Source organism: Trichosurus vulpecula, chromosome 3 (genome assembly GCF_011100635.1).
Source record: "Trichosurus vulpecula isolate mTriVul1 chromosome 3, mTriVul1.pri, whole genome shotgun sequence".
NCBI classification, from domain to species: domain Eukaryota; kingdom Metazoa; phylum Chordata; class Mammalia; order Diprotodontia; family Phalangeridae; genus Trichosurus; species Trichosurus vulpecula.
This window is the reverse complement of record NC_050575.1, coordinates 208,849,056-208,870,381: the sequence shown is the minus strand read 5'-3', so window position 1 is coordinate 208,870,381 and position 21,326 is coordinate 208,849,056. Positions and strand designations below refer to the sequence as shown.

General features: G+C 39.1%; 1 protein-coding gene across 7 annotated transcripts in view; it reads left to right on the top strand.

Moving 5' to 3' along the window:
* DTNB (dystrobrevin beta) overlaps positions 1-21,326 on the top strand; it is a 351,017-nt gene that overhangs the window by 187,148 nt on the left and 142,543 nt on the right. For all 7 annotated transcript variants that reach the window (XM_036750795.1, XM_036750793.1, XM_036750796.1 and 4 more), the window contains one exon: positions 9,146-9,223. In XM_036750795.1, coding sequence (XP_036606690.1) covers positions 9,146-9,223 — 78 coding nt within the window. The remainder of the gene's footprint in view (positions 1-9,145; positions 9,224-21,326) is intronic.

Below are 21,326 nucleotides of genomic sequence, written 5' to 3'. Positions count from 1 at the left end.
TTATTGTGTACCTTGTTCTCCCGGTTCTACTCACTTCACTCTGCATCAGTTCATAGAAGTCTTTTCAGATTTTTTGAAAGCAACTTGCACATCATTTCTGATAATAGTATTCCATCACAATCATATACCACAACTTGTTCAGTCATTCCCCAGTTAATAGGCATCTCCTTAATTTCCATTTCATTACCACTAAAGAAGAGCCCCTATAAATATTTTTGTACTTCTAGGTCCTTTTCCTTCTTTAAAAAAATCTCTTTGGGATTGTGAGGCCACTCAGTAAGTGAAAGATCTTTCCTGCCCATTCAATAGGCCTGAGGTGGGGCCAACAAAGGGAGACTTGATTAGAGGCAGGCCCACACCTTTGTGATGCCAATCAGTGATTAAAGACCTTTCTCACCCACTCAATAGACCTGAGGTAGGGCCAATTAAGGGAAGATTGATTAGAGGTTTGTTTGTAGGCATGCCTATTCCCTTTACTTACTAGGAACTAATCCTTAGGCCCACACCCTTTTGCTGATTGGATGTGAAGCCCTTGGGCCCTAAAAAGAGTATATACACCCAGAAAGTAACCATTGAGAACTGAGTGCAGCAGAATTGAGAGCAGCAGAACTGAGAATTCAGAAGTCAGAAGAGAAGCCAGAATTCAGAATTTAGCCTAAGGAGAAGAAGTAAGAACTCAGAGTTGACAGAGCTGCAGAAGAGAATGCTGAGAGTGGAAACCAGGGAGCTTCAGAGCCCTGAGAACTGAGGGGGGAGAGAACACAGGCAAGCAGACAGTTAGAATTCGTGAGTGATTGTTAATGCGAAGGCCCTAGAAGGGGGAAAGGTTACAGGATGACTTGGTTCCTTGCTATCATACTGTGTTAAAATTTCCTTGTTGCTACATTGAGGTGGGCTTACTGGTTTTGGAATATAATTACTGCTATGTTGGATTGGAGTTGTTGGTCTTGGGATTGGATCCTCTGGTGTCTAAATAAATGTTATACTTCCTCTGCTTTCTACCTAGAGAGTTTTTCATACTTTGTGATTCCAAAGCATTCAGGCATGTTCATGGTCATCCTTGAGTTCATGAATCTTGCCTTACTGATACAGGGATACAGACCTAGTAGTGGTATTGCTGGGTCAAAGAATATCCACAATTTCATAGCCCTTTGGACATAGTTCCAAATTATTATCCAGACTGGGTGGATCAGTTCACAACTCCACTGACAGTGCTTTAGTGTCCTAATTTTCCCACATCTCCTCCAACATTTGTCATTTTTTCTGTCATATTTGCCAATCTGATAGGTGTGAGATGGTACTTTCAAGTTGTTCCAATTTGTGTTTTCTTTATTAAGAGTGATTTAGAGCATTTTTTCACATGACTGTAGAAAGCTTTGATTTCTTCTTCTGAAAACTGCCTGTTCATATCCTTTGACCATTTATCAATTGGGGAATGACTTGCATTCTTTTAAACTTGATTTAGTTCTCTATGTATTTGAGAAATTTGGCCTTTATCAGAGAAACCTGTAAAAAAATTTTCATAGACTAACATCTTATACTATATATTAAGGTAAAGTCAAAATGGGTACATGATTTAGGGTGATACTATCAACAAATTAGGAGAGCAAGAAATGGTTTACTTGTCAGATCTATGGAGAAGGGAAGAATTTATGGCCAAGCAAGAGATGAAGAGCATTTTGAGAATGGATAATTTTATTTATATTAAATGAAAAAAGGATTGCACAAACAAAACCAATGCAACCAAGATTAGAAGAAAAGCAAAAAGCTGGAGGGAAAATTTACAGCAACTGTCTCTGATAAAGACCTCATTTCTAAAATATATAGAGAACTGAGTCAAATTTATAAGAATGTACATCATTGCCCAATTGATAAGTGGTTAAATGATATGAACAGGTAGGCAATTTTCAGGCAAAGAAATCAAAACTATCTATAGTCATATGAAAAATTTCTCTAAATCAGAAGTTCCCCACCTTATTTGGCCTATTTAATCCTTTAAAAAATTACTCTGCCCCCCTGGGGTTAGATTAGGTTTGCCCCCTAATTGTACCTGAGACTACTACCACCCCCCATTATTCCAGTGCCCCCCAGGAAGTGGTATTGCCCACTTGGGGAACCTGTGCAGTCCAAAAACATTATTGATTAGAGAAATGCAAATTAAAACAACTCCATCTCATACTTATCAGATTGGCTAATATGACAGAAAAGGAAAATGATAAATGTTGGATTAGATGTAGGAAAACTGAGGCACTAATGCACTGTTGGTAGAGTTGTGAACTGATCCAACCTTTCTGGAGAATAATTTCAAATTATGACAAAGGGTTATAAAAATTGTGCATATCCTGTGATCCATCAATAGGTCTGTATCTCAAAGAAATTTTTTAAAAAAGGAGTGGTGGAAAGGACCTATTGTACAAAAGTATTTATAGCTGCACTTTTTGTGGTAGCAAAGAATTGGAAATTGAGGGGATATCTGTCAAGTGGAGGATGTCTGAACAAGTCGTGGTATATGATTGTAATGGAATACTATTGGGCTTTAAGGAATGACAAGCAGGATGATTTCAGAAAGACTTGCGTGAACTGTTGAAGTGACGTGAGTAGAATCAGGAAAACATTGTGTGCATTAACAGTGAGTTATATATATAATGATCAACTGTGAATGACTTAGTTCTTCTCAGCAATACAATGATCCAAGACAATTCCAAAGGACTTATGATGAAAAATGCTATCCGCATTCAGAGAAAGAACTGATGGAGCCTGATTTTTTTTTGCTACATTTTACTTTCTTTATTTTTTGTTATTTTGGTCTCTGTTTTCCGTTACAACATGACTAATATGGAAGTATATTTTACATGATTGCACATATATACTATATCAAAATGTTTACTGTTAGGGAGTAGAAGAGGAGGGAGGGAGAGAATTTAGAGCTCAGAATTTTAAAAAATGAGTGTTAAAATTATCTTTGCATGTAATTGGAAAAATATTATTAAAAACAAACTATAGCTATCAAAAATAACTAAAAATAAAAAATTTCACAGTTATGATTACTGTGTATTTCCCATTTCCATAGTTTTCCCTTGTTTATCCTTATTTCTCTGTTCTTTAACCTGTCTGTCCTTCCTTCCTTCCTTCTCTCACTCCTTTTCTTCCTCTTTTCTTTCCCTCCCTCCTCTCTCTGTCCACATAGGGTATCATATTTTTACCTGTGGGTACTCTGCCCAAGGGAATGTAAATTTTGATTACTGGAACCTTCCAAGATATCTTGAAGTTTAAGGGCTAGATTTCTTTCCTGAGGAACATACCTTAAACCCAAATCACTCTGGCCCTCATTGATTGGCCAACAATAGATCCCAGCTGAAGCCTCAGTTGGTCATTATTTGGACCCTGATGACCAGAAACCTTAATGGTTTTCCCCTTCCAAACTGATTTTTTAACTAGGTAAAAGAGGCCATTCTTTGCCTTAATTACTGAATGGGCATTGCCTCAGATAAACTGAGACCTGGGAAAGACCTTACCTTAAAAAGGCCAAAGTCTCCCACTGCATTGGGAACCATCACCAGTTCTGATCTATATCTTGCCATTGGATCTAGATGGCTCCAGAGAAGAGAGTGAGGCTGGTGCCTTTGCACAGCCCTGCCTCTCTTAAATCCAATTCATTTGTAAGTCATGACATCTCCTTCCTGATGTCATGATCCTCTTTGAGAACAAAAGACAAACAACAACACCTGTCCCTCCTCAAAATTGTTTTGTTTATGACCACCACTCCCCCCAATCTGCCCTCCCTTCTATCATCTCCCCATTCTCTTGTTACCTTGCCCCCCCATTTCCCTGTAACATAAGATAGATTTCTATATCCAACTGAGTGTGTATATTATTCTCTCTGTTCCATCTTTGAGTCAGTTTAAGTGAGAGTATGATTCAAGTGTTATCTGCCACCTCCCCTATCTTCTTTCCACCGTAAAAAAATCTTTAGCACCTCTGTTATGTGAGATAATTTACCCCATTCTACCTCTCCCTCCCCCTGTCTCCCAGTGCAACCCTCTTTCTCATCCCTTCATTTTATTTTTTTTTTTGGATATCATAACTGCCCTAACAATGATAAAATTCTTAGGAGTTATAAGTATCATCTTCCCATGTAGGAACATAAACAGTTTAATCTTATTGACTCCCTTATGATTTTTCTTGCCTGTTTATCTTTTAATGCTTCTCTTGAGCCTTGTACTGGAAAGCCAGACTTTCTATTCTGCTGGTCTTTTTATCAGGAATGCATGAAAGTCCTCTATTTCATTAACTATCCATTTTCCCCCTAAAGTATTATATTGTTTTGCTGGGTAGGTGATCCTTGGTTGTAATCCTAGCTCTTCTGACCTCCAGAATTTTACATTCCAAGCCTTCTGATCTTTAATATGAAAGCTGCTAAATCTTGTAGTATCCTGACTGTGGCTCCATGACATTTGAATTGTTTCTTTCTAGCTGCTTCCAATATTTTCTCTTTGACTTCAGAGTTCTGAGATCTGATTATAATATTCCTGGGAGCTTTTATTTTGAGATCTCTTTTAGGAGATGATAGTTGGAGTCTTTCAATTTCTATTTTACTGTCTAGGATATCAGGGCAGTTTTCCTTGATAATTTCTTGAAAGATGCTGTCTAGGCTCTTTTTTTGATCATAGCTTTCAGGCAATGGTGGTCCTGTGCCAGCGCCTCTCACATCACACAATCATTTCCAAAGTTCTTAAGAGAGACCTTGGGAGTGACCTTATATTGCTTTTTCTGACCACCACATGAGCACTTTTACTGTGTGAGTTCTCCATAAAACAGTGCTTTGTTACTTGCCTGTCACCACAGGACTTTGAGATAGGTAAAAATGGTAAAATGGTATGGGTGATGTCTTTTAATGCATACATAAATTGGATTTAAGTGAGGCAGAGTTGCACCAAGTCTTCAGCCTCACTCTCTCTTCCATAGTCATCACAGTCCAATGGCAGAACAGTGTCAAGATGACTGGTGATGGCTTGAGATGCAGTGGATGGATGACTTTGATGTTTTTGATATCTAACCAATCTCTAAGCACTCCACAGTGCCTGCTTCAACTGCCGTCATGGCCATTGGAACAAATTGTTCTTATCTACCCATTCCACCAGGGGAAGTCTTCGCATGCTTGGGGTAGACACTCCCCCTAACTCACCAACAGGTTTGGGATTCCTCAGTTACCCTCAATCTGGTTAGCCTGTCTGCTGAAATGGTTTGCTGGGGTGTGGCTGCTGTGCATGTTACATCTTCTTAGAGCCACGGATGAGTTAGGTCAATTAGATGGACAGTGAAGATGGAAAGCAGCCCTGCAAAGAGTTCAGTAGCCTTCACAACAGAGGTACTAGTCTTCCCTGAACACATCCTATACCCCAACCTGATAAGGGCTGGAAATGTAGATTTGAGAGTCTTCTTCCTAACAATTAGAATTATCCCAAAGTGGAATGGACTCCCTTAGCGATACATAGTGGAGGTGAGTGGGAATATATGTGTGTGTGCGTGTGTGTGTGTGTGTATGTGTGTGTGTGTACAGAAAACTAGCAGGAGGCACATGAGTAGGGAAAACCATATGGTCAGGACAACTCATACCTCTGGATACAACTTTAGAAACATTCTGTACCATACCTACCTACTAGGCAAAATCACATCTTTTCTCCCTATTTCCCTTTGGTCTTCATAGCTCTCTTTCTGAGTAGATCATCTTTGCTAATCTCAGGCTGCTGAATCAGTGATAGATTCTTTTAGTGCATAGCTCTTCTTGGTAGGGTGCTGGAAAAAGTGTTACACTCTTTCAATGCAAGCCATTACTTAATCTTAAGAATTGCCAAATTCCTCAGATCTCCTCCAGGGCTCTGAGGAGTTTCTTTCTGTCAAGCTGTAGATAGTGATAGGGTCACATACCCTCTTCAAATAGGGGATTGTTTTATCTAGTCAACTGTTAGCAAAGCCACATCTCTTTTCATAACAAAATAGATGCAAAGCAAATCTTTCCCCCTCTGCTTCTCTCACAAACCAGAGATGTCGGTAAAAGACAGCACAAATAAACCCCTTTTCTAGACATAGGAGGCACTAGAGGACATTGTTACTTTTTCCCAGGCAGTCAGTTCTCAGCAAAGCAATACCTTTTTTCCACTCAGCACATCTTCCAGCTCTCTCTTTGCTAAGCAGCTTCTTACCTCTTTTCTCATTTTCTATACCTTTTGTCTCTCACTATTTCTGTGCTCAGTTTTCTCTTTTTTCTACCTTTATCTCTTCATCTCCTATCCTTCCTATTCAGTGGCTTCTAATGCCTCAAAAGCAGTCACCCATCTTTAACATGATGTAAAACTAAAAAAATTTCAGTCATTACATAATCTTCCCATATTTGATTTATAATTTATCAGCCATTTTTTTCAAAACTGAAAACATTTACATGCTACTTGAGCTGATGGACTGCAATGCCTTGTAGACATTGTTGGCTCAGTCAGTGTTCTACCATCAAACAGAACCTCTCAGTACATTTATCTGAGAGGCAGTTTTCTCTCTAGTCTTCACAATAATCTATGCTTACTACCAATGCCTTGCCATCAGAAGGCCGAGTACTGTTGTACCCCTGCCAGCTGATGTAAACTGTGGCACCAGGTACAAGAGGCTGGAGTACTGCTTTGGGCCTGAGGGCAAACTCCACTGGAAACAAAGAAGGGGTTAACCTTAAAAGCCAAGTGTCTCCAAATTGTAGCAGCCTTGAGAGTAGTGTATGAACTGGGTATCAGATAGATATATCCATAATGTTGTTTTTCAGCTTCTGGAGGGGGGAGCAAGAATTAGCTCATGGCTTGTTTCTTTACTCATTTCTTCATGTCATTTGTGAATGAAATGAGTTTTAGGACTTGTTCCTTGTGTCATTTTATATGAAGGGAGAAAGCTTTCTCCTTGTCTAAAGTCTTTTCAAATTGCAGTTCATCCTTCACTCAGTCCCAAAGTCCTAAAAGCTTATATCTGACTATGCTTCTCCCCCACTCAGTAAACTACAGTGGCTCCCTATTACCTCCAGGATCAATTACAAAATCTGATGTTTGTTTTTTAAAGTCCTTTATAACCTGACCCTTTCTTATCTTTCTAGGCTTCTTATACGTTACTCCCACACATTCTGACATCCATATATACTAGCCTTCTTTCTGTTTCTTGCACATAAAACTCCATTTCCCAATACCCTGTCTTTTTATTGCATGTCCCTCATTCCTGAAATGCTCTCTCTCACCTCAACCTCATGGTTTCCTTTGAGACTCACCTCAAATGAAAGAAATTCAAGGTATCAACAGCCATAGAAAAAAATGTTCTCTATCAATAATAATTAGAGAAATACAATTTTAAAAAGCTCTGAAAAAACCTCATTCCCACCAGATTTGACAAAAAAAGAAACAAAAATGATAAATGCTGAAGGGGATGTAAGAAGACAGGTATATTAATATACCGTTGGTGGAGCTGTGAATTCATCCAGTCATTCTAGGAAGCAGTTTGGAGCTATGGCTTGAAAGCTATTAAATGGCGCATACCCTTTGACCCAGTGAAATCTTCGCTGCCTCCCCTATTACCATAGAATGTCATACCATCTTTGCAGTCCCTTGGGCTTGCAACCTAGGAGTCATTCTGTACTTCTTACTATCTCTAACCCCCCATATCTAATCTGTTGCCACGACTTGTTGATTTCACCTTTGCAACATCTCTCAAATGTTCTCTCTTCTGACTCTGCCACTAATCAGGTGCAGGCCCCCATCACCTCACTCCTGTACTGTTGTAAAAGCTTGCTGGTGGGTCTGTCTTCCTGTCGCAAGTCTCTCTCTGTTCCAGACCATCCTCCATTCAGCCACTGAGGTCATTTCCATAAAGCTCAAGTCAACATGTTACACACTCCAACCCAGCCCACTCAAACTCCAATGGCTCCCTATTGCCTCCAGGATCAAAACCAAAATGTTCTGTTTGGCATTCAAAGCTCTTCATAACCTAGCCCCTTCCTGTCTTTCCAGTCTTCTTACACCTTACTTCCCAACACATACTCTCCAATCCAGTTACACTGGCCACTTGGCTGTTCCATCAACAAGACACTGTATCTCTTGGTTCTGTGCATTTTCCCTAGGTGTCTCCCACATCAGGACTACTCTCACCTCTGCTTTGACTACTGACCTTCTTTTAATTCCCAACTAAAATCTCTTCTACTGGAAGCCTTCTCCATCTCCTCTTAATTCTGGTGCCTTCTGCTAATTACTTCCTATTTATCCTGCATATAGCTTGCTTTGAATATACTTGTTTCCATGTTGTTTCTGTTAGATTGTAAGCTCCTTGAGGGTGGGAACTGTCTTTTGCCTCTTTTATCCCCAGTGCACAGTGCCTGGCACATAGTAGTCATTTAATAAGTATATAGTGATTGATGTTGGTAGATACTGTTACGTTGAATAAAACATAGATTATTTTAGTAGAATTGCTGAGTACATGGTAGTTTTTAATAATCATATATTTCCTTTACTGTTTAATAACTACTGTCATGTAGGAATCTAGAAAAAAATTTATGTTAAAAAATATCTTCATACTAAAATAACAGCAAGAATTGCTGATCTGGGGTATCATCTTTGGATTTAATGTTTCTTTACAGTTGTAATATCAATTGATTTATTAATGTTATCAATTTTTATAGAATGAAAAGTAAAAAAATTGTGATTATAAATCTATGTGGGGCAATGAATGCAAATGTAGACCTACCATCTGGTGTTTTAGTATGAGCCAGCCTTGCTTGGCTGTGGCATGTGCAGCACACTGTCCCCACATGGTGGTCAAATGTAGGTGCGTGTCTAGGACCTTAGTTTTAAAACTGCAGAAACAACATTCAGAGACATCTTTGTGATAAGATGTTTAAAGTTATTTGCATAATTGTTGCAAAAAAGGTCATGGGGCCCCTGAAAGAGGATATGGCTTACATTTAACTTGCTTATGCTTAAAATTTTGCTGTGCCATATCTGTTTGGGTTCCAAAGGCTTCTCACATGTGACAGAGGGTCAGCTCTTTTGTCTTTGTTGCTTTCTTTCATATGTTTGTCAAGTTGTATAATAAGTGATTAATAGAGACTAAATATCTTTTCTTCCAGCCCTCCTCGCCCCCTGACCAACATGAATGATACAGTGGTTAGTCATATGTCCTCTGGAGTTCCTACTCCCACCAAAAGGTATGTGTATTGTTACTTAGTTCCTTGCTCTCAGGGACTGTATTAATGATATGAAAACAGCAACAACAAAACTGACACAAACTGGCATTTTCTGGTTGGCAAAGAGCTTTATCTCTCATTTAAGTCTTATAGCAATCTTGTGAGGTAGTTACTATATGTGTGATTATCCCCATTCCTCACTTGAAGAAGCTGAAGATCAGAGAAATCAAGTGATTTGCCCATGGTCATACCAGCTAGAAAGCATCAATGGTGTCTACCCAGTATGCCACGCTTCTTTTCTACTGCTGATCACCTCCCCAGAGAGGAGGCCTTGCTCTTGTCTTCTTGTGCCTTTTACATGGCTGACTCCTCTGTGGTATGGAAAACTTCCTGATTTAGGGGGTTCAAGTCCTAATACTTACCAGCAATGTTACTCTAGTCAAGTCACTAAACTTTTGAGCCTTAGTTTCCTTATCTTGATAACCACATTGGGCCCACAGTGCAATTTATGCAGCCCACCTACAAGCATAGAAATTTACATAAATGCTTTAGTAAAGCCCAGCTAGAACTACTGCAGAGCTCTCACTAAAATGGCAAATCAAAATGTATTGTCTATTGTTTCAATAAAAACCTAAGGTTGGACAACCCTGTGATAAAACTTAAATTATTTGCCTCACAGAACAGTAAAGTCCACAAGAATTTGTTAAGTATTTACTGGGTACCTGGCACCATGCTAAACACTGGATGAAAAAAGCGCTTTGTAAAACCTAATATGCCATATAAATGAGTTATTATTTTTACCTTTTATTAATTCCTATGAAGCTGATGTTTATTTTTTTTCTTTTCTTGCTTACTCATAAACACCAGAAACATAGTGGTAGAATTAGTTTAGTTTTGACTGGTGTTTATGGTGGAAGACAGTGTAGCTTAGTGGATAGTATGCTGGAGTTGGAACCAGGAAGACTTATGCCACTTGTGTATGAGTAACTTAACTCCTCTTCAGCTCAGCTTCCTCATGAACATAATAATGGAATCTACCCTAAAAGGTTGTTTTGAATATCAAAGAAGTTAATATGTGAAGCACTTTGTAAACCTGAGGACACTATTTAAATACTAGCTATTTTTACCAGGGCAGATCAAGTTTACTAGGGACTTTTTCCCCCCAAAAGTACTTTCATGCAGTTGTATTTTAATTCAACATTTCATTTCATTGCCAGTGTGGCAAATAGATTCAAGTGTATATTATTGCTTCCCTGAGCTTATGTTTACGTATACCTTCATTTTGGTGTAATGGCTGATAAGACCCAGTTAGTCTCAGCTAAGAGGTACAGCAAGTATAGAATTTTAGTTCTTTGACTCCCAGAAGATCCATTTTGGTTCCTGAAATGTGTTTCTTGAGTTAATCATCTGAACTTCCTCTTGATCGTTCATGTAGAAAGGTGACAGCATGCTGTCATAGAACATTACTCAAGTTTCCTGAGTTCTGCTCCAGACGACTTGTTAGACTTTTGGCAAGTTTGTTTACTCATTTTAGCTTCAATTTGCTGCTCTGTAAATCATGAGGATTCAACTAAAAACCATTTCTACTATGCCTTCTAGCTCTAATAACCTATGATTCTAAAGTGCACATACATCTTTATTCAAGTGCTCACATCCATCTCTGAGAGGACTATGGGAGTTTCCATTAGGAACTGTCAAGGCATTGAGAACAGTGCTTCTTGTTCATTTATCTCAAGTTTCAGCTCCTCCATCAAAACTTGAGAGGGCAATATAAAATGACTCCCTTCCTATTTGATTCACCTTTGTCTTATACCATAGCAAAGCAGAAGTTCCCTGAGGGTGTAGATATAGTAACTGAAGAATTCTTTCTTGCAATTATCACTTGAGTAGGAAAAAAAATTAGGAAAAACTTACAACCCATTCCCCAAATTTCCCTTTCAGAAAATCACTTTCAACTATCTCAGGTTTCTAAAGTCACTTAGAATATCCTTACATATTATTATATTGGTCTTAATCTATAGCTATCTTTGTGAAGTTTTCACTGGCCATATCCCCTAGAGAGAAAGAGTATGACATAGCACTGGATGTTCTAGAATTACTGAATTAGAAATATGCAGGTGACATAGGGTCCACTTGAAGACACAAAGCCCTGCAAATTTGTTTTACCTGAATGTGAGTAACTGACTATAGGACATGAGTACCTTTTAGTGACTTAGGAAGATGGATTTGGTTTCTTTTTAGTCTAATTATTCATAACCCTTGGGCTTCTAGCAGGTGACCAGTTCAATGTCCACAAACTCTACAGAGTTCAAGTCCCTCTAGGAAGATCTCTAGAAAGTCACTGAACCTCTCTGATCCCGAGTTTCTTCTTCTGAAAAGTGATGTTGGGGTTTGATCAGAAGAGCTCCAAGGTCTCTTCTCACTCCAAATTCTGTTGTCCTACAATGGCAAAATAAGAGAAACCCTCTTGTTCATATGCTGAAAATCCTCATATGCATTCAGACCTTGGATTTAGAGAGTTCAAAATAGCTAAATCTCTCCTAACTCCCTAGATACACCAGAGAAATTCTTCTGTCCCTACTGCTTAGTTTTGTGTGTCTCTGTGTGTGTGTGTCTGTGTGAAAAACACATGTAGTGTTTTACCTTAAAGGGCAGTTTCAGGTGGAAAAAAAAAACAAACAAAAATACAATAGAGAAACTTTGCCATTATAGTTCCAAGGGGCAAAAGTAAGTCACCAGAAAGTTAGTACATAGATTGTACAATGAAGAAGTCTGCCGTGAGAACCATTTTTCTTTGTGTGCGTGTCATTTAAGTTTTTGTTCTTAATATCATTGCTTCATACCAGAGGCAGCTGAATGCCTGTTATTCTCCCTCTGGCCGCAGCCTACCTATCCAGGCTTGCTGCCTCTCTGCCTGTGCATGGGCTATCTTCCATGTCTGAAACACTCCATCCTCTCTTCTGCCTCTTAGAATACTTAGCTTCCTTCAAGACTCTTAATATGGAAGTCCCCCAAGAGCTGTGTTTTTGTTTTGTCTTTGTAACTCCTGCACCTAGCACAGTGTCTTGCATGTAACAGGTGCTTAATAAATGCTTATTGGATAGGACTACTGACGGAGGACTATAAAACATGCTGCATTTGTTACTGTAGCAACATGGATGCTAGAGAAAGTGACCACTTCTTGCTATTGCTGTTGTTAAAAAGGCATTAACTTGTGGGGAAGGCAAGAAATGATTGAATAGCGTCAGTGGTCATGGCATAAAAGTCATCTGGAAGCCTGGCTTCTAATATTCTTTTTTTATATATACATTTTATTTTATTTTCCTTTCCTCATTATTTATTTATTTAATATTTTTACTTTTCAACATTAATTTTCACAAGAGTTTAAATTACAAATTTTCTCCCCATTTCTACCCTCCCCCCACTCTAAGACCCCCTCTAAGACGGTATATATTCTGATTGCCCCGTTGCCCAGTCAGCCCTCCCTTCTGTCACCCCACTCCCACTCATCCTCTTTTCCCTTACTTTCTTGTAGGGAAAGATAGATTTCTATGCCCCATTGCCTGTATATCTTATTTCCTAGTTGCATGCAAAAAAATTTTTTTTGAGCATTAGCTTTTAAAACTTTGAGTTCCAAATTCTCTCCCTCTTCCCTCCTAACCCCCCCCCCCCCAGAAGGCAAGCAATTCAACATAGGCCACATGTGTATCATTATGCAAAACCCTTCCACAATACTCATGTTGTGAAAGACTAACTATATTTCACTCCTTCCTATCCTGTCCCCCTTTATTCAATTTTTTCCTTGACCCTGTCCTTTTTTGAAAGTGTTTGCTTTTGATTACCTCCTCCCCTTATCTGCCCTCCATTCTGTCATCCCCCCTTTTTTACCTCCTTCCTTCTTCTTTCCTGTGGGGTAAGATCCCCAGGTGAGTGAGTATATTATTCCCTCCTCAGGTCAAATTCGATGAGAGCAAGATTCACTCATTCCCCCTCACCTGCTCCCTCTTCCCTTCCTACAGCACTGCTTTTTCTTGCCACATTTGTGCGAGATAGTTTACCTCATTCTATCTCTCCCTTTCTCCCTCTCTCAATATATTCCTCTCTCATCCCTTAATTTTATTTTTTTAGATATTATCCCTTCATATTTAACTCACCCTGTGCCCTGTCTGTCTGTCTGTCTGTCTGTCTGTCTGTCTCTCTCTCTCTACATATATATATGTATATATATATATATATATATATATATGTATATATATATATATATATATATATACATATATATATGTGTGTGTGTGTGTGTGTGTGTGTGTGTGTGTGTGTATTTCCTTCAGCTACCCTAATACTGAGGTCTCATGAATTATACACATCATCTTTCCATGTAGGAATTTAAACAAAACAGTTCAACTTCAGTTAAGACCCTTATGATTTCTCTTTCTTGTTTACCTTTTCATGCTTCTCTTGATTCTTGTATTTGAAAGTCAGATTTTCCATTCAGCTCTGGTCTTTTCACTGAGAAAGCTTGAAAGTCCTCTGTTTTGTTGAAAATCTATATTTTGCCTTGGAGCATGATATTCAGTTTTGCTGGGTAGGTGATTCTTGGTTTTAATCCTGTTTCCTTTGATCTCCAGAATATCATATTCCAAGCCCTTTGATTCCTTAATGTAGAAGCTGCTAGATCTTGTGTTATCCTGATTGTGTTTCCACAATATTCAAATTGTTTCTTTCTCGTTGCTTGCAGTATTTTCTCCTTGACCTGGGAGCTCTGGAATTGGGCAACAATATTCCTAGGAGTTTTCTTTTTGGGATCTTTTTCAAGAGGTGATTGGTGGATTCTTTCAATTTCTATTTTACCCTCTGGTTCTATAATATCAGGGCAGTTCTCCTTGATAATTTCTTGAAAGATGATATGTAGGCTTTTTGTTTGATCATGGCTTTCAGGTAGTCCAATAATTTTTAAATTTTCTCTCCTGGATCTATTTTCCAGGTCAGTGTTTTTTCCAATGAGATATTTCACATTGTCTTCTGTTTTTTCATTTCTGTGGTTCTGCTTTAAAATATCTTGATTTCTCATCAAGTCACTAGCTTCCACTTGCTGCAGTCTAATTTTTAAGGTAGTATTTTCTTCAGTGATCTTTAGGACCTCCTCTTCCATTTGGGTAATTCTGCCTTTGAAGGCATTCTTCTCCTCATTGGCTTTTTGGAATTCTTTTGCCCTTTGGGTTAGTCTATTTTTAAAGTTGTTATTTTCTTCAGTATTTTTTTGGGTCTCCTTTAGCAAGTCATTGACTTGTTTTTCATGTTTTTCTTGCAGCACTCTCATTTCTTTTCCCACTTTTTCCTCTACTTCTCTAAGTTGCTTTTCCAAATCCTTTTTGAGCTCTTCCATGGCCTGAGACCAGTTCATGTTTTTCTTGTAGGCTTTTGATGTAGGCTCTTTGACTTTGTTGACTTCTTCTGGCTGTAGGTTTTGGTCTTCTTTGTCACCAAAGAAGGATTCCAAAGTCTAAGTCTGAATCTGAGTTCGTTTTTGCTGCTTGTTCATGTTCCCAGCCAGCTGCTTGACCCTTGAGTTTTTCAGTGGGGTATAACTGCTTGTAGGGTAGAGAGTACTTTGTCCCAAGCTTGAGGGGTTGCGCTTTTGTTTTCAGAACTATTTCTGCACAGCAAGCTCTGCCACACCAGCGCTCCTCCTCCCCCAAGAACCACCAACCTGGACCGCGACTCAGATCTAGGCAGACTCTGCACTCCCACTCTGATCTGCCACTTAATTCCTCCCACCAGGTGGGCCTGGGGCAAGAAGCATCTGTAGCTGTAGTTCTGTAGCTGCCCCTCCTCTGCTGCCCCTGGGGTGGTGGCCCAACCACCAACTCCTTTCACTTTGTGCCCTTCAGTTTTTCCCCACTAACCTTCTCTGTTGTCTGGTGTTTGTGGGTTGAGAAGTCTGGTAACTGCCACAGCTCACTGATTCAGGGCACTAGGATCTGTTCCACCCAGCTTCCTGTCTGGTCGATCCGGGTGCAGCACACGCTGGGCTCTACTTCGCTCTGCTCCCAACTCCATGTGATCATAGACCTTGCCCAGTGACCATCCAGACTGTCCTGGGCTGGAACCCTGCTTCTCTCTGCTATTCCATGGGTTCTGCAGTTCTAGAATTTGTTCAGAGCCATTTTTTATAGGTGTTTGGGGGGTCCTGGGAGAGAGCTTTAGGCACGTCCCTGCTTTCCAGCCGCCATCTTGGCTCTGCCCCTGCTTCTAATATTCTTTAGCATCTGACCCTTGTAAGCCAGCCAGTAACAACTAACAATCACATTCAAAAGTCACCATCATATCCATTGTTCAGTTGGAATTAAGACATTTTTCAGCATCCAGCATTTTAACCAAGGAGATTTCTGGGTGCAACTGTTAGCTTTCTGAGTGTCTGAATATTTAAGATTTAGGGAGTATTTGCCTTGGAAGATGGACAGCAAATAAATGAGTCGAAAGCCAGATAAGAGTTCTGAAAGAGACTGTGGAACTCTGTCAAAATGGTCAGCACTACAGTACTTAGGAAAAGAAGTGAATTTAGGGTAAAGTACTATTCAGACAATTTGTCTTTTCCAAGGAGATAACTTGCATGTATGGACTCAAAATATGAGAGATGAGCATTTATTGTATAAATTTGAGCTTCTTGATTGGTTCTTCATGATCCCTATGATAAATGGTCAAGATTCCTAGGCAGTGGTTATACGTACCTCCTCAGAAGACTTATTCTTTTTTCTTTGTTCAGCCTAAAGAGAAAACTGAAATTGAATGCATTCAGAATTGTGTCCCCCAACAGGCTATGTCAGAACAGATGTTGTCCTGGAACAGCGATTCTTAACCTTTTTTGTAACAGGGACACAGTGAGCGGAGCTAGTAAATAGAAAGATTTCAGAAAAAGTTTTTTCCCTTTCTGCAGGCAGGAAATAACAGAACAATGGTGATAATACCATACTAACAAATATAAGGTGGTGACATCATGGTATAATGGATGGATTATTAGATTTGGCCTCAGAAGGACCTTAGTTCAAGTCCTACCTCAGACACTTGCTAGCTTTTATGAGTGTTGGGCTGTCAGGGGATAGGAACCTGTGACCTCTGGGTCACATGTGGTCTTCTACGTCAGGGCTGTCCAACCTTAGGTTTCTATTGAAACAATAGACAGTGTATTTTGATTTGCCATTTTAGTGAGAGCTCTGTGGTAGCTCAGCTTCATTTACTAAAGCATTTATGTAAATTTCTATGCTTGTAGGCAGGCCGCATAAATCCCACTGGGGGGGAGGGGGCCCACTGCCTGCAGCTGCATGCTACCTGCTGCCCCTGGGGCCACATTTTGGACAGCCCTGCTCTAGGTTCTCAAGTGCGGCCCTTTGACTAAATCCAAACTTAACAGAACAAATCTCCTTAATAGAAGGATTTGTTCTGTAACACTTGGATATAGTCAAAAGGCCATACCCAAGGACCTAGAAGGTCACATGTGGCCTTGAGGCCACAGGTTCCCCATCCCTGGGGCCCCTTCCAACTCTAAATCTCTGATCTTTCGACTTCAAATATAAAATGAATTTCATTTTCAAAGGTGTGAAAACCTCTAATTTCCAAAAATATTGTCTGATATGAAACATTCCATTGCTTGCTCCTAAGACAGAGTAGCAAAATGGTTATTAGTTTTTTGCTTTTTAAGGCTGCAATCATGTTATTAAATATAATTGTATTTAATAACTTTCTTCCTATCTTTTTTTGAAAATAAGATATAATGAGGTATTTAATGATTAGAGAGAAGAAACCAGTGACTTCATTATTCTTGATTACAGTGATGGTCAATAAGGGACACAGGCATAGATGGCATGCTTGTCCAATGCCTCTGTTTGCAAGCAAGATCTGAGTGATTCCTTGTTGGGGGAGGGGTTGCAAAGGAGATTCTTGGTGAGATGCAGGTTGGACTGGATGACCTCTGAAGTCCTGTCCAACTTTTGATACTGTGACTTTAATTGCTCTTCTACCTCAGCTGTAAAACAGTATAACTACATTCTGAAGCTTATCATCATCATCATAATGCCAAGGCAACTTGCCAATCAGGAAAAAGCTAATAAAATTTTAGGCTATATGAACAGAAACATAGTGTCCAGAACAAGGTCAGTGGTGGCCCCCCTGTACTCTGCTGTCCTATCAGATCTTATTCAGAATATCATGTTTAGTTCTAGTGGCCCATCATACAAATGATCTGCCTTCTCTCTGTCCAGCTCATTAGTCATTGTGTTGAAATTCTTTGAAATTATGTCATAGGGGAATTGGTTGAAGGAACTAAATTTCAGCTTAGAAAATAGAACCTTTAGTGAGAACACGATTGATGTCTAAAAATATTTGAAGGATCTGCCATCAAATCTGGGACATTTTCTGCAACACCATGATTTGGAGTCAGAAGACCTGAGTTCTAAACCTGGCTTTGCCTTTGGCAAATTCTCTGGGCCGCAGTGCCCTCATCTGTAAAATAAGGAAGTTGTACTAGGTTATCTCTAAAGTTCTTTCTAGACCTAAATATTATTGCCCATCCACAAACCTATCTCCATGATATTTGTATAGTATCAGATGTCTTTTCCTATGCCTATTTATAGCTTCTTTCCTTTTTCTTTAGGCCCTTTCTTAAGGAACTACCTCTCCAAGAATGCTACAATTTTCCTATATTTATGCCCTTAACTTTATTTATATGAAGAGGAACATGTCATACTTTAGATATAGCAAAATTTGTTCAATATGAACTTTATTCCAAAAGGTGACTCACAAGATAGAAAATTAAAGGGCAGAAAGGGCCAGTATACATATATATTTTTCTGTCTTTTGAGCCTCAGAAACACACATAGGTTTAAAGTCAAGTGCTACTACAGTTACAGAATGGTGCTTCAGTTTATTTCTAAATTAAAGGGCCAGCTTGGGTATGATAGAAAGGAGCGTATTAGTAACTTTACACTGAATTCTTAATAAAAATAGATATGGAAGAAATTGTATGAGGCTAATGAATTTAATATAAAAGGAAAAATTGACCCCCAGATCCAAACCTGGGTGGGAGTTGGGACTAGTGATTTGTTTTCTTTTGTGTGATTATAAAAAAACCAAAACATTTAATATGGTCGTGAAATATCTAGTCTTTATACATTCTTTCCAAGTCAAAGCAGGACTTCATTTTTCTTAATTTTTTCTTCTTTCAAAAAGTAGAAACAAAAGTTGAGTAATTACAAAATTAACCGTAAACCTATATGACTTCAGGGTCCTCCATCTTGGCAAATTTCCAGGGTCCACCCAAAGGACTGGGCAAACTTCCAATTTTCCTACTGCTCCAGGGCTGTGGCTGAATTCCATTCTCATTTAACTGACACCCTCTGGCGTAGACATTCACCAAATCTGACTCTGAGAGATAGCATTGATTAAAAGCTTGAATATTTCTAAATCCTGTTCTTATAAACTATCATTTAAGAGAATTGCCATTGGAAAGGATTGTTCCTGACAAACACAGTAATTATTAGTTCCCCTCTCCTGTCAGACTTAGACTTGCTGCTTTCAACTAGAGCAGGAATCACATGCATTATGGGCTTCAGTTCGTACTGGCTGTGTTTCATGACCCATCAGGCCCACAAAGCAAGGGCAGAGCCCTCTGGCAGATCATTCTAGCTGCAGTGGCTGCTGCAATCATTAACATTCAGGAGTGTTTGTATAGCACCTACCATCCAAAACTTTATAACTGTTATTTAACTGAGCTTAGCATAGTTTCATATATAGTTTGTCAATTAATAGAGAACTACAATGATGAGGCAAAATTAAGTAATAGCCAAACACTATATGTGTATATATGTATATGTGTGTATGTGTATATAGTATATGTATACTATATGTATGTGTGTATATATGTATATGTGTGTATATATGGTATTATTTGTATTGTATGGTATTATTTAATATATATGGTATTACTTAATTAGTATTATTTGATGGTTATAATTGATTGGCACTTGAAAAGCTATAAAAAGCTAATTATAAGCCAAGTACTATTTTTTTTATTCCTCACACTATCCAAGCCTTATTAACTGGGAATTGGCACAAATCATTCCTTCTTATGTATTGACATTAATTTCATCTTTCTTCTTTATTTTCTATCTCTTCCATTTTGTCTTTTCTGTCTACAAGTCCTTTTAATCATGTACCCTTCATTTTAATGGTAGTGTGTCCAAGTAACGAAGAGGGGCAGCCTCAAAGAACAGGAAAGTAATAAGGATTGGGGATAAGAAGAAATAATAATTGCTGGAGGAGGTCGGACCCATACAGATTTAAAAGGCTTTTAGAGAGCATTCGGGAAATTACTTGAAGTAATGCTTAACTACTTTGAAATTTCTCTCTAAGGTCACTTTAAGAAAAGTAAAAGAAACCTTCAAAGTAATACTGTGTTTCCTTTTAGTTTCAGGGATTGCTGTGAGAAAATTTTCAGCCTAATTTATAATTTTGCATATAAACCAGCCAGGCCAGTGAACAGGTGAGCACTTAGCAGAGTGCCTGGTACATAGTATGTACGTGCTTAACAAATGTTGACTGGCTATGTAGCTAAAGAAAAAATAAATATGTTAAGTTGATTAACTGCTAAGCACATCATTGGCTGATAGCTTCAGGGAGATCTCTCAGCAGAGGGTCCTGTCTTACTTAGTTTGGAACATTGGCCATGGGACATTTTTTCCACCTACATCCTTTTCTCTCTAGATACTAGTGAGGAAGCTTTACCTCTCAGAGATTTACAGGCAGAGGAATGCAGGAGACTATAATGGGTTCCCTACTGAAAGAGGTGCAGTGTGGTATATCAGGAAAAGTTCTATATTTGAAGTCAGAGGACCTTAATTCCAGTGAGAGATAGCTATGTGATCTTGGGTATGTCAATTAACTTCTAAGCCCCAGTTGCCTCATATAATTAGGGAGTTGGACTAGATGATCTTTGATTCCTTTAAACTCAAACTCTTATAATTCTGAAGAATGAGCAGTATGCCCAATGCCACATGATGCATAGAAGATGACACAGCCCCTATTTTCAGATCCTCAGGGCCTGTTCCTGTCAAGATGTACTTTTCTGGCTTTCTTAAGTGTTCTCTTTCTCTGTATTTCTCCTGGGTGCCTATATAATTCTTATTAATTAAATTGATGAATACCTAATAAAACCAAAATCTAAGAAAAGTTCAGAACTTGGAAAATGACATTTAATAAATCAATTTAATTCTGCATATAAATCTATAAACATATTTATCTGCCTCCTCCCTTCCACACTACCCTCCCCACCCCAGCCCAGTCAGATTATGCTCTGGGATTTGCAAGTACAAAAACTGGTAGTTACACCTCCAGTCTGGTTACACTGAACCCCAAAGGACTGTCCAATAGAATTTTGTTGTCTTTTATGTTGACGTAGGTCATTGGGAAGTAATTTTAGTAATAGTGGTATTTTTGGTGACATTTTGCCGTCACTTCATAACTCAAATTTCAGTTTCTGCTTTTAAAAGGGGTTTATTGGAGAAAAGGTAGTGACTTGCCTGAGCTCTCCCTCAAACCCCTCTGAACACCTTTAAATAATTCCATAAAACAATTCCTGGAGCAAAACCCACAAAAGGATGGAGTGAAATAACTTTCTAGCCAAAGGCAACTTGGAAGGTCAGCAGGAATGGTCTGTCACACCTGGGTGAGAGTAGAGTATAGTCTAGCACAGGCCACACCAGCACATTCCAGGTCCCAACAAACCAGGAGCAGGCCTTGGGAGCCATTGAACTAGCAGTAGCAGCACCTGCTTCAGGAGCTCTCAACCCACAGATGGTAAGAGGGTCAAATAGCTGATCAAAAGGAGATTATAGGGGTCTCTTAGCTAGCACTGAGGCAGGACTCTGTTGTTTTGCCCATCCTCAGATCTGGATTGCAGTCCTGGGTGACAGTCCCAGGGCAAGGAGGAGCACTAGCACACCAGAGCTTGCAGCCACAGTGGAGCAGGGACCCTCATGACAGATTCAGGACAGAAAAGAGTGCTTATGGTCATTCACAGAGCAGAGCACAGGTCATTCACAGAGTAGTAAACACACTTCTCCTTAGATCA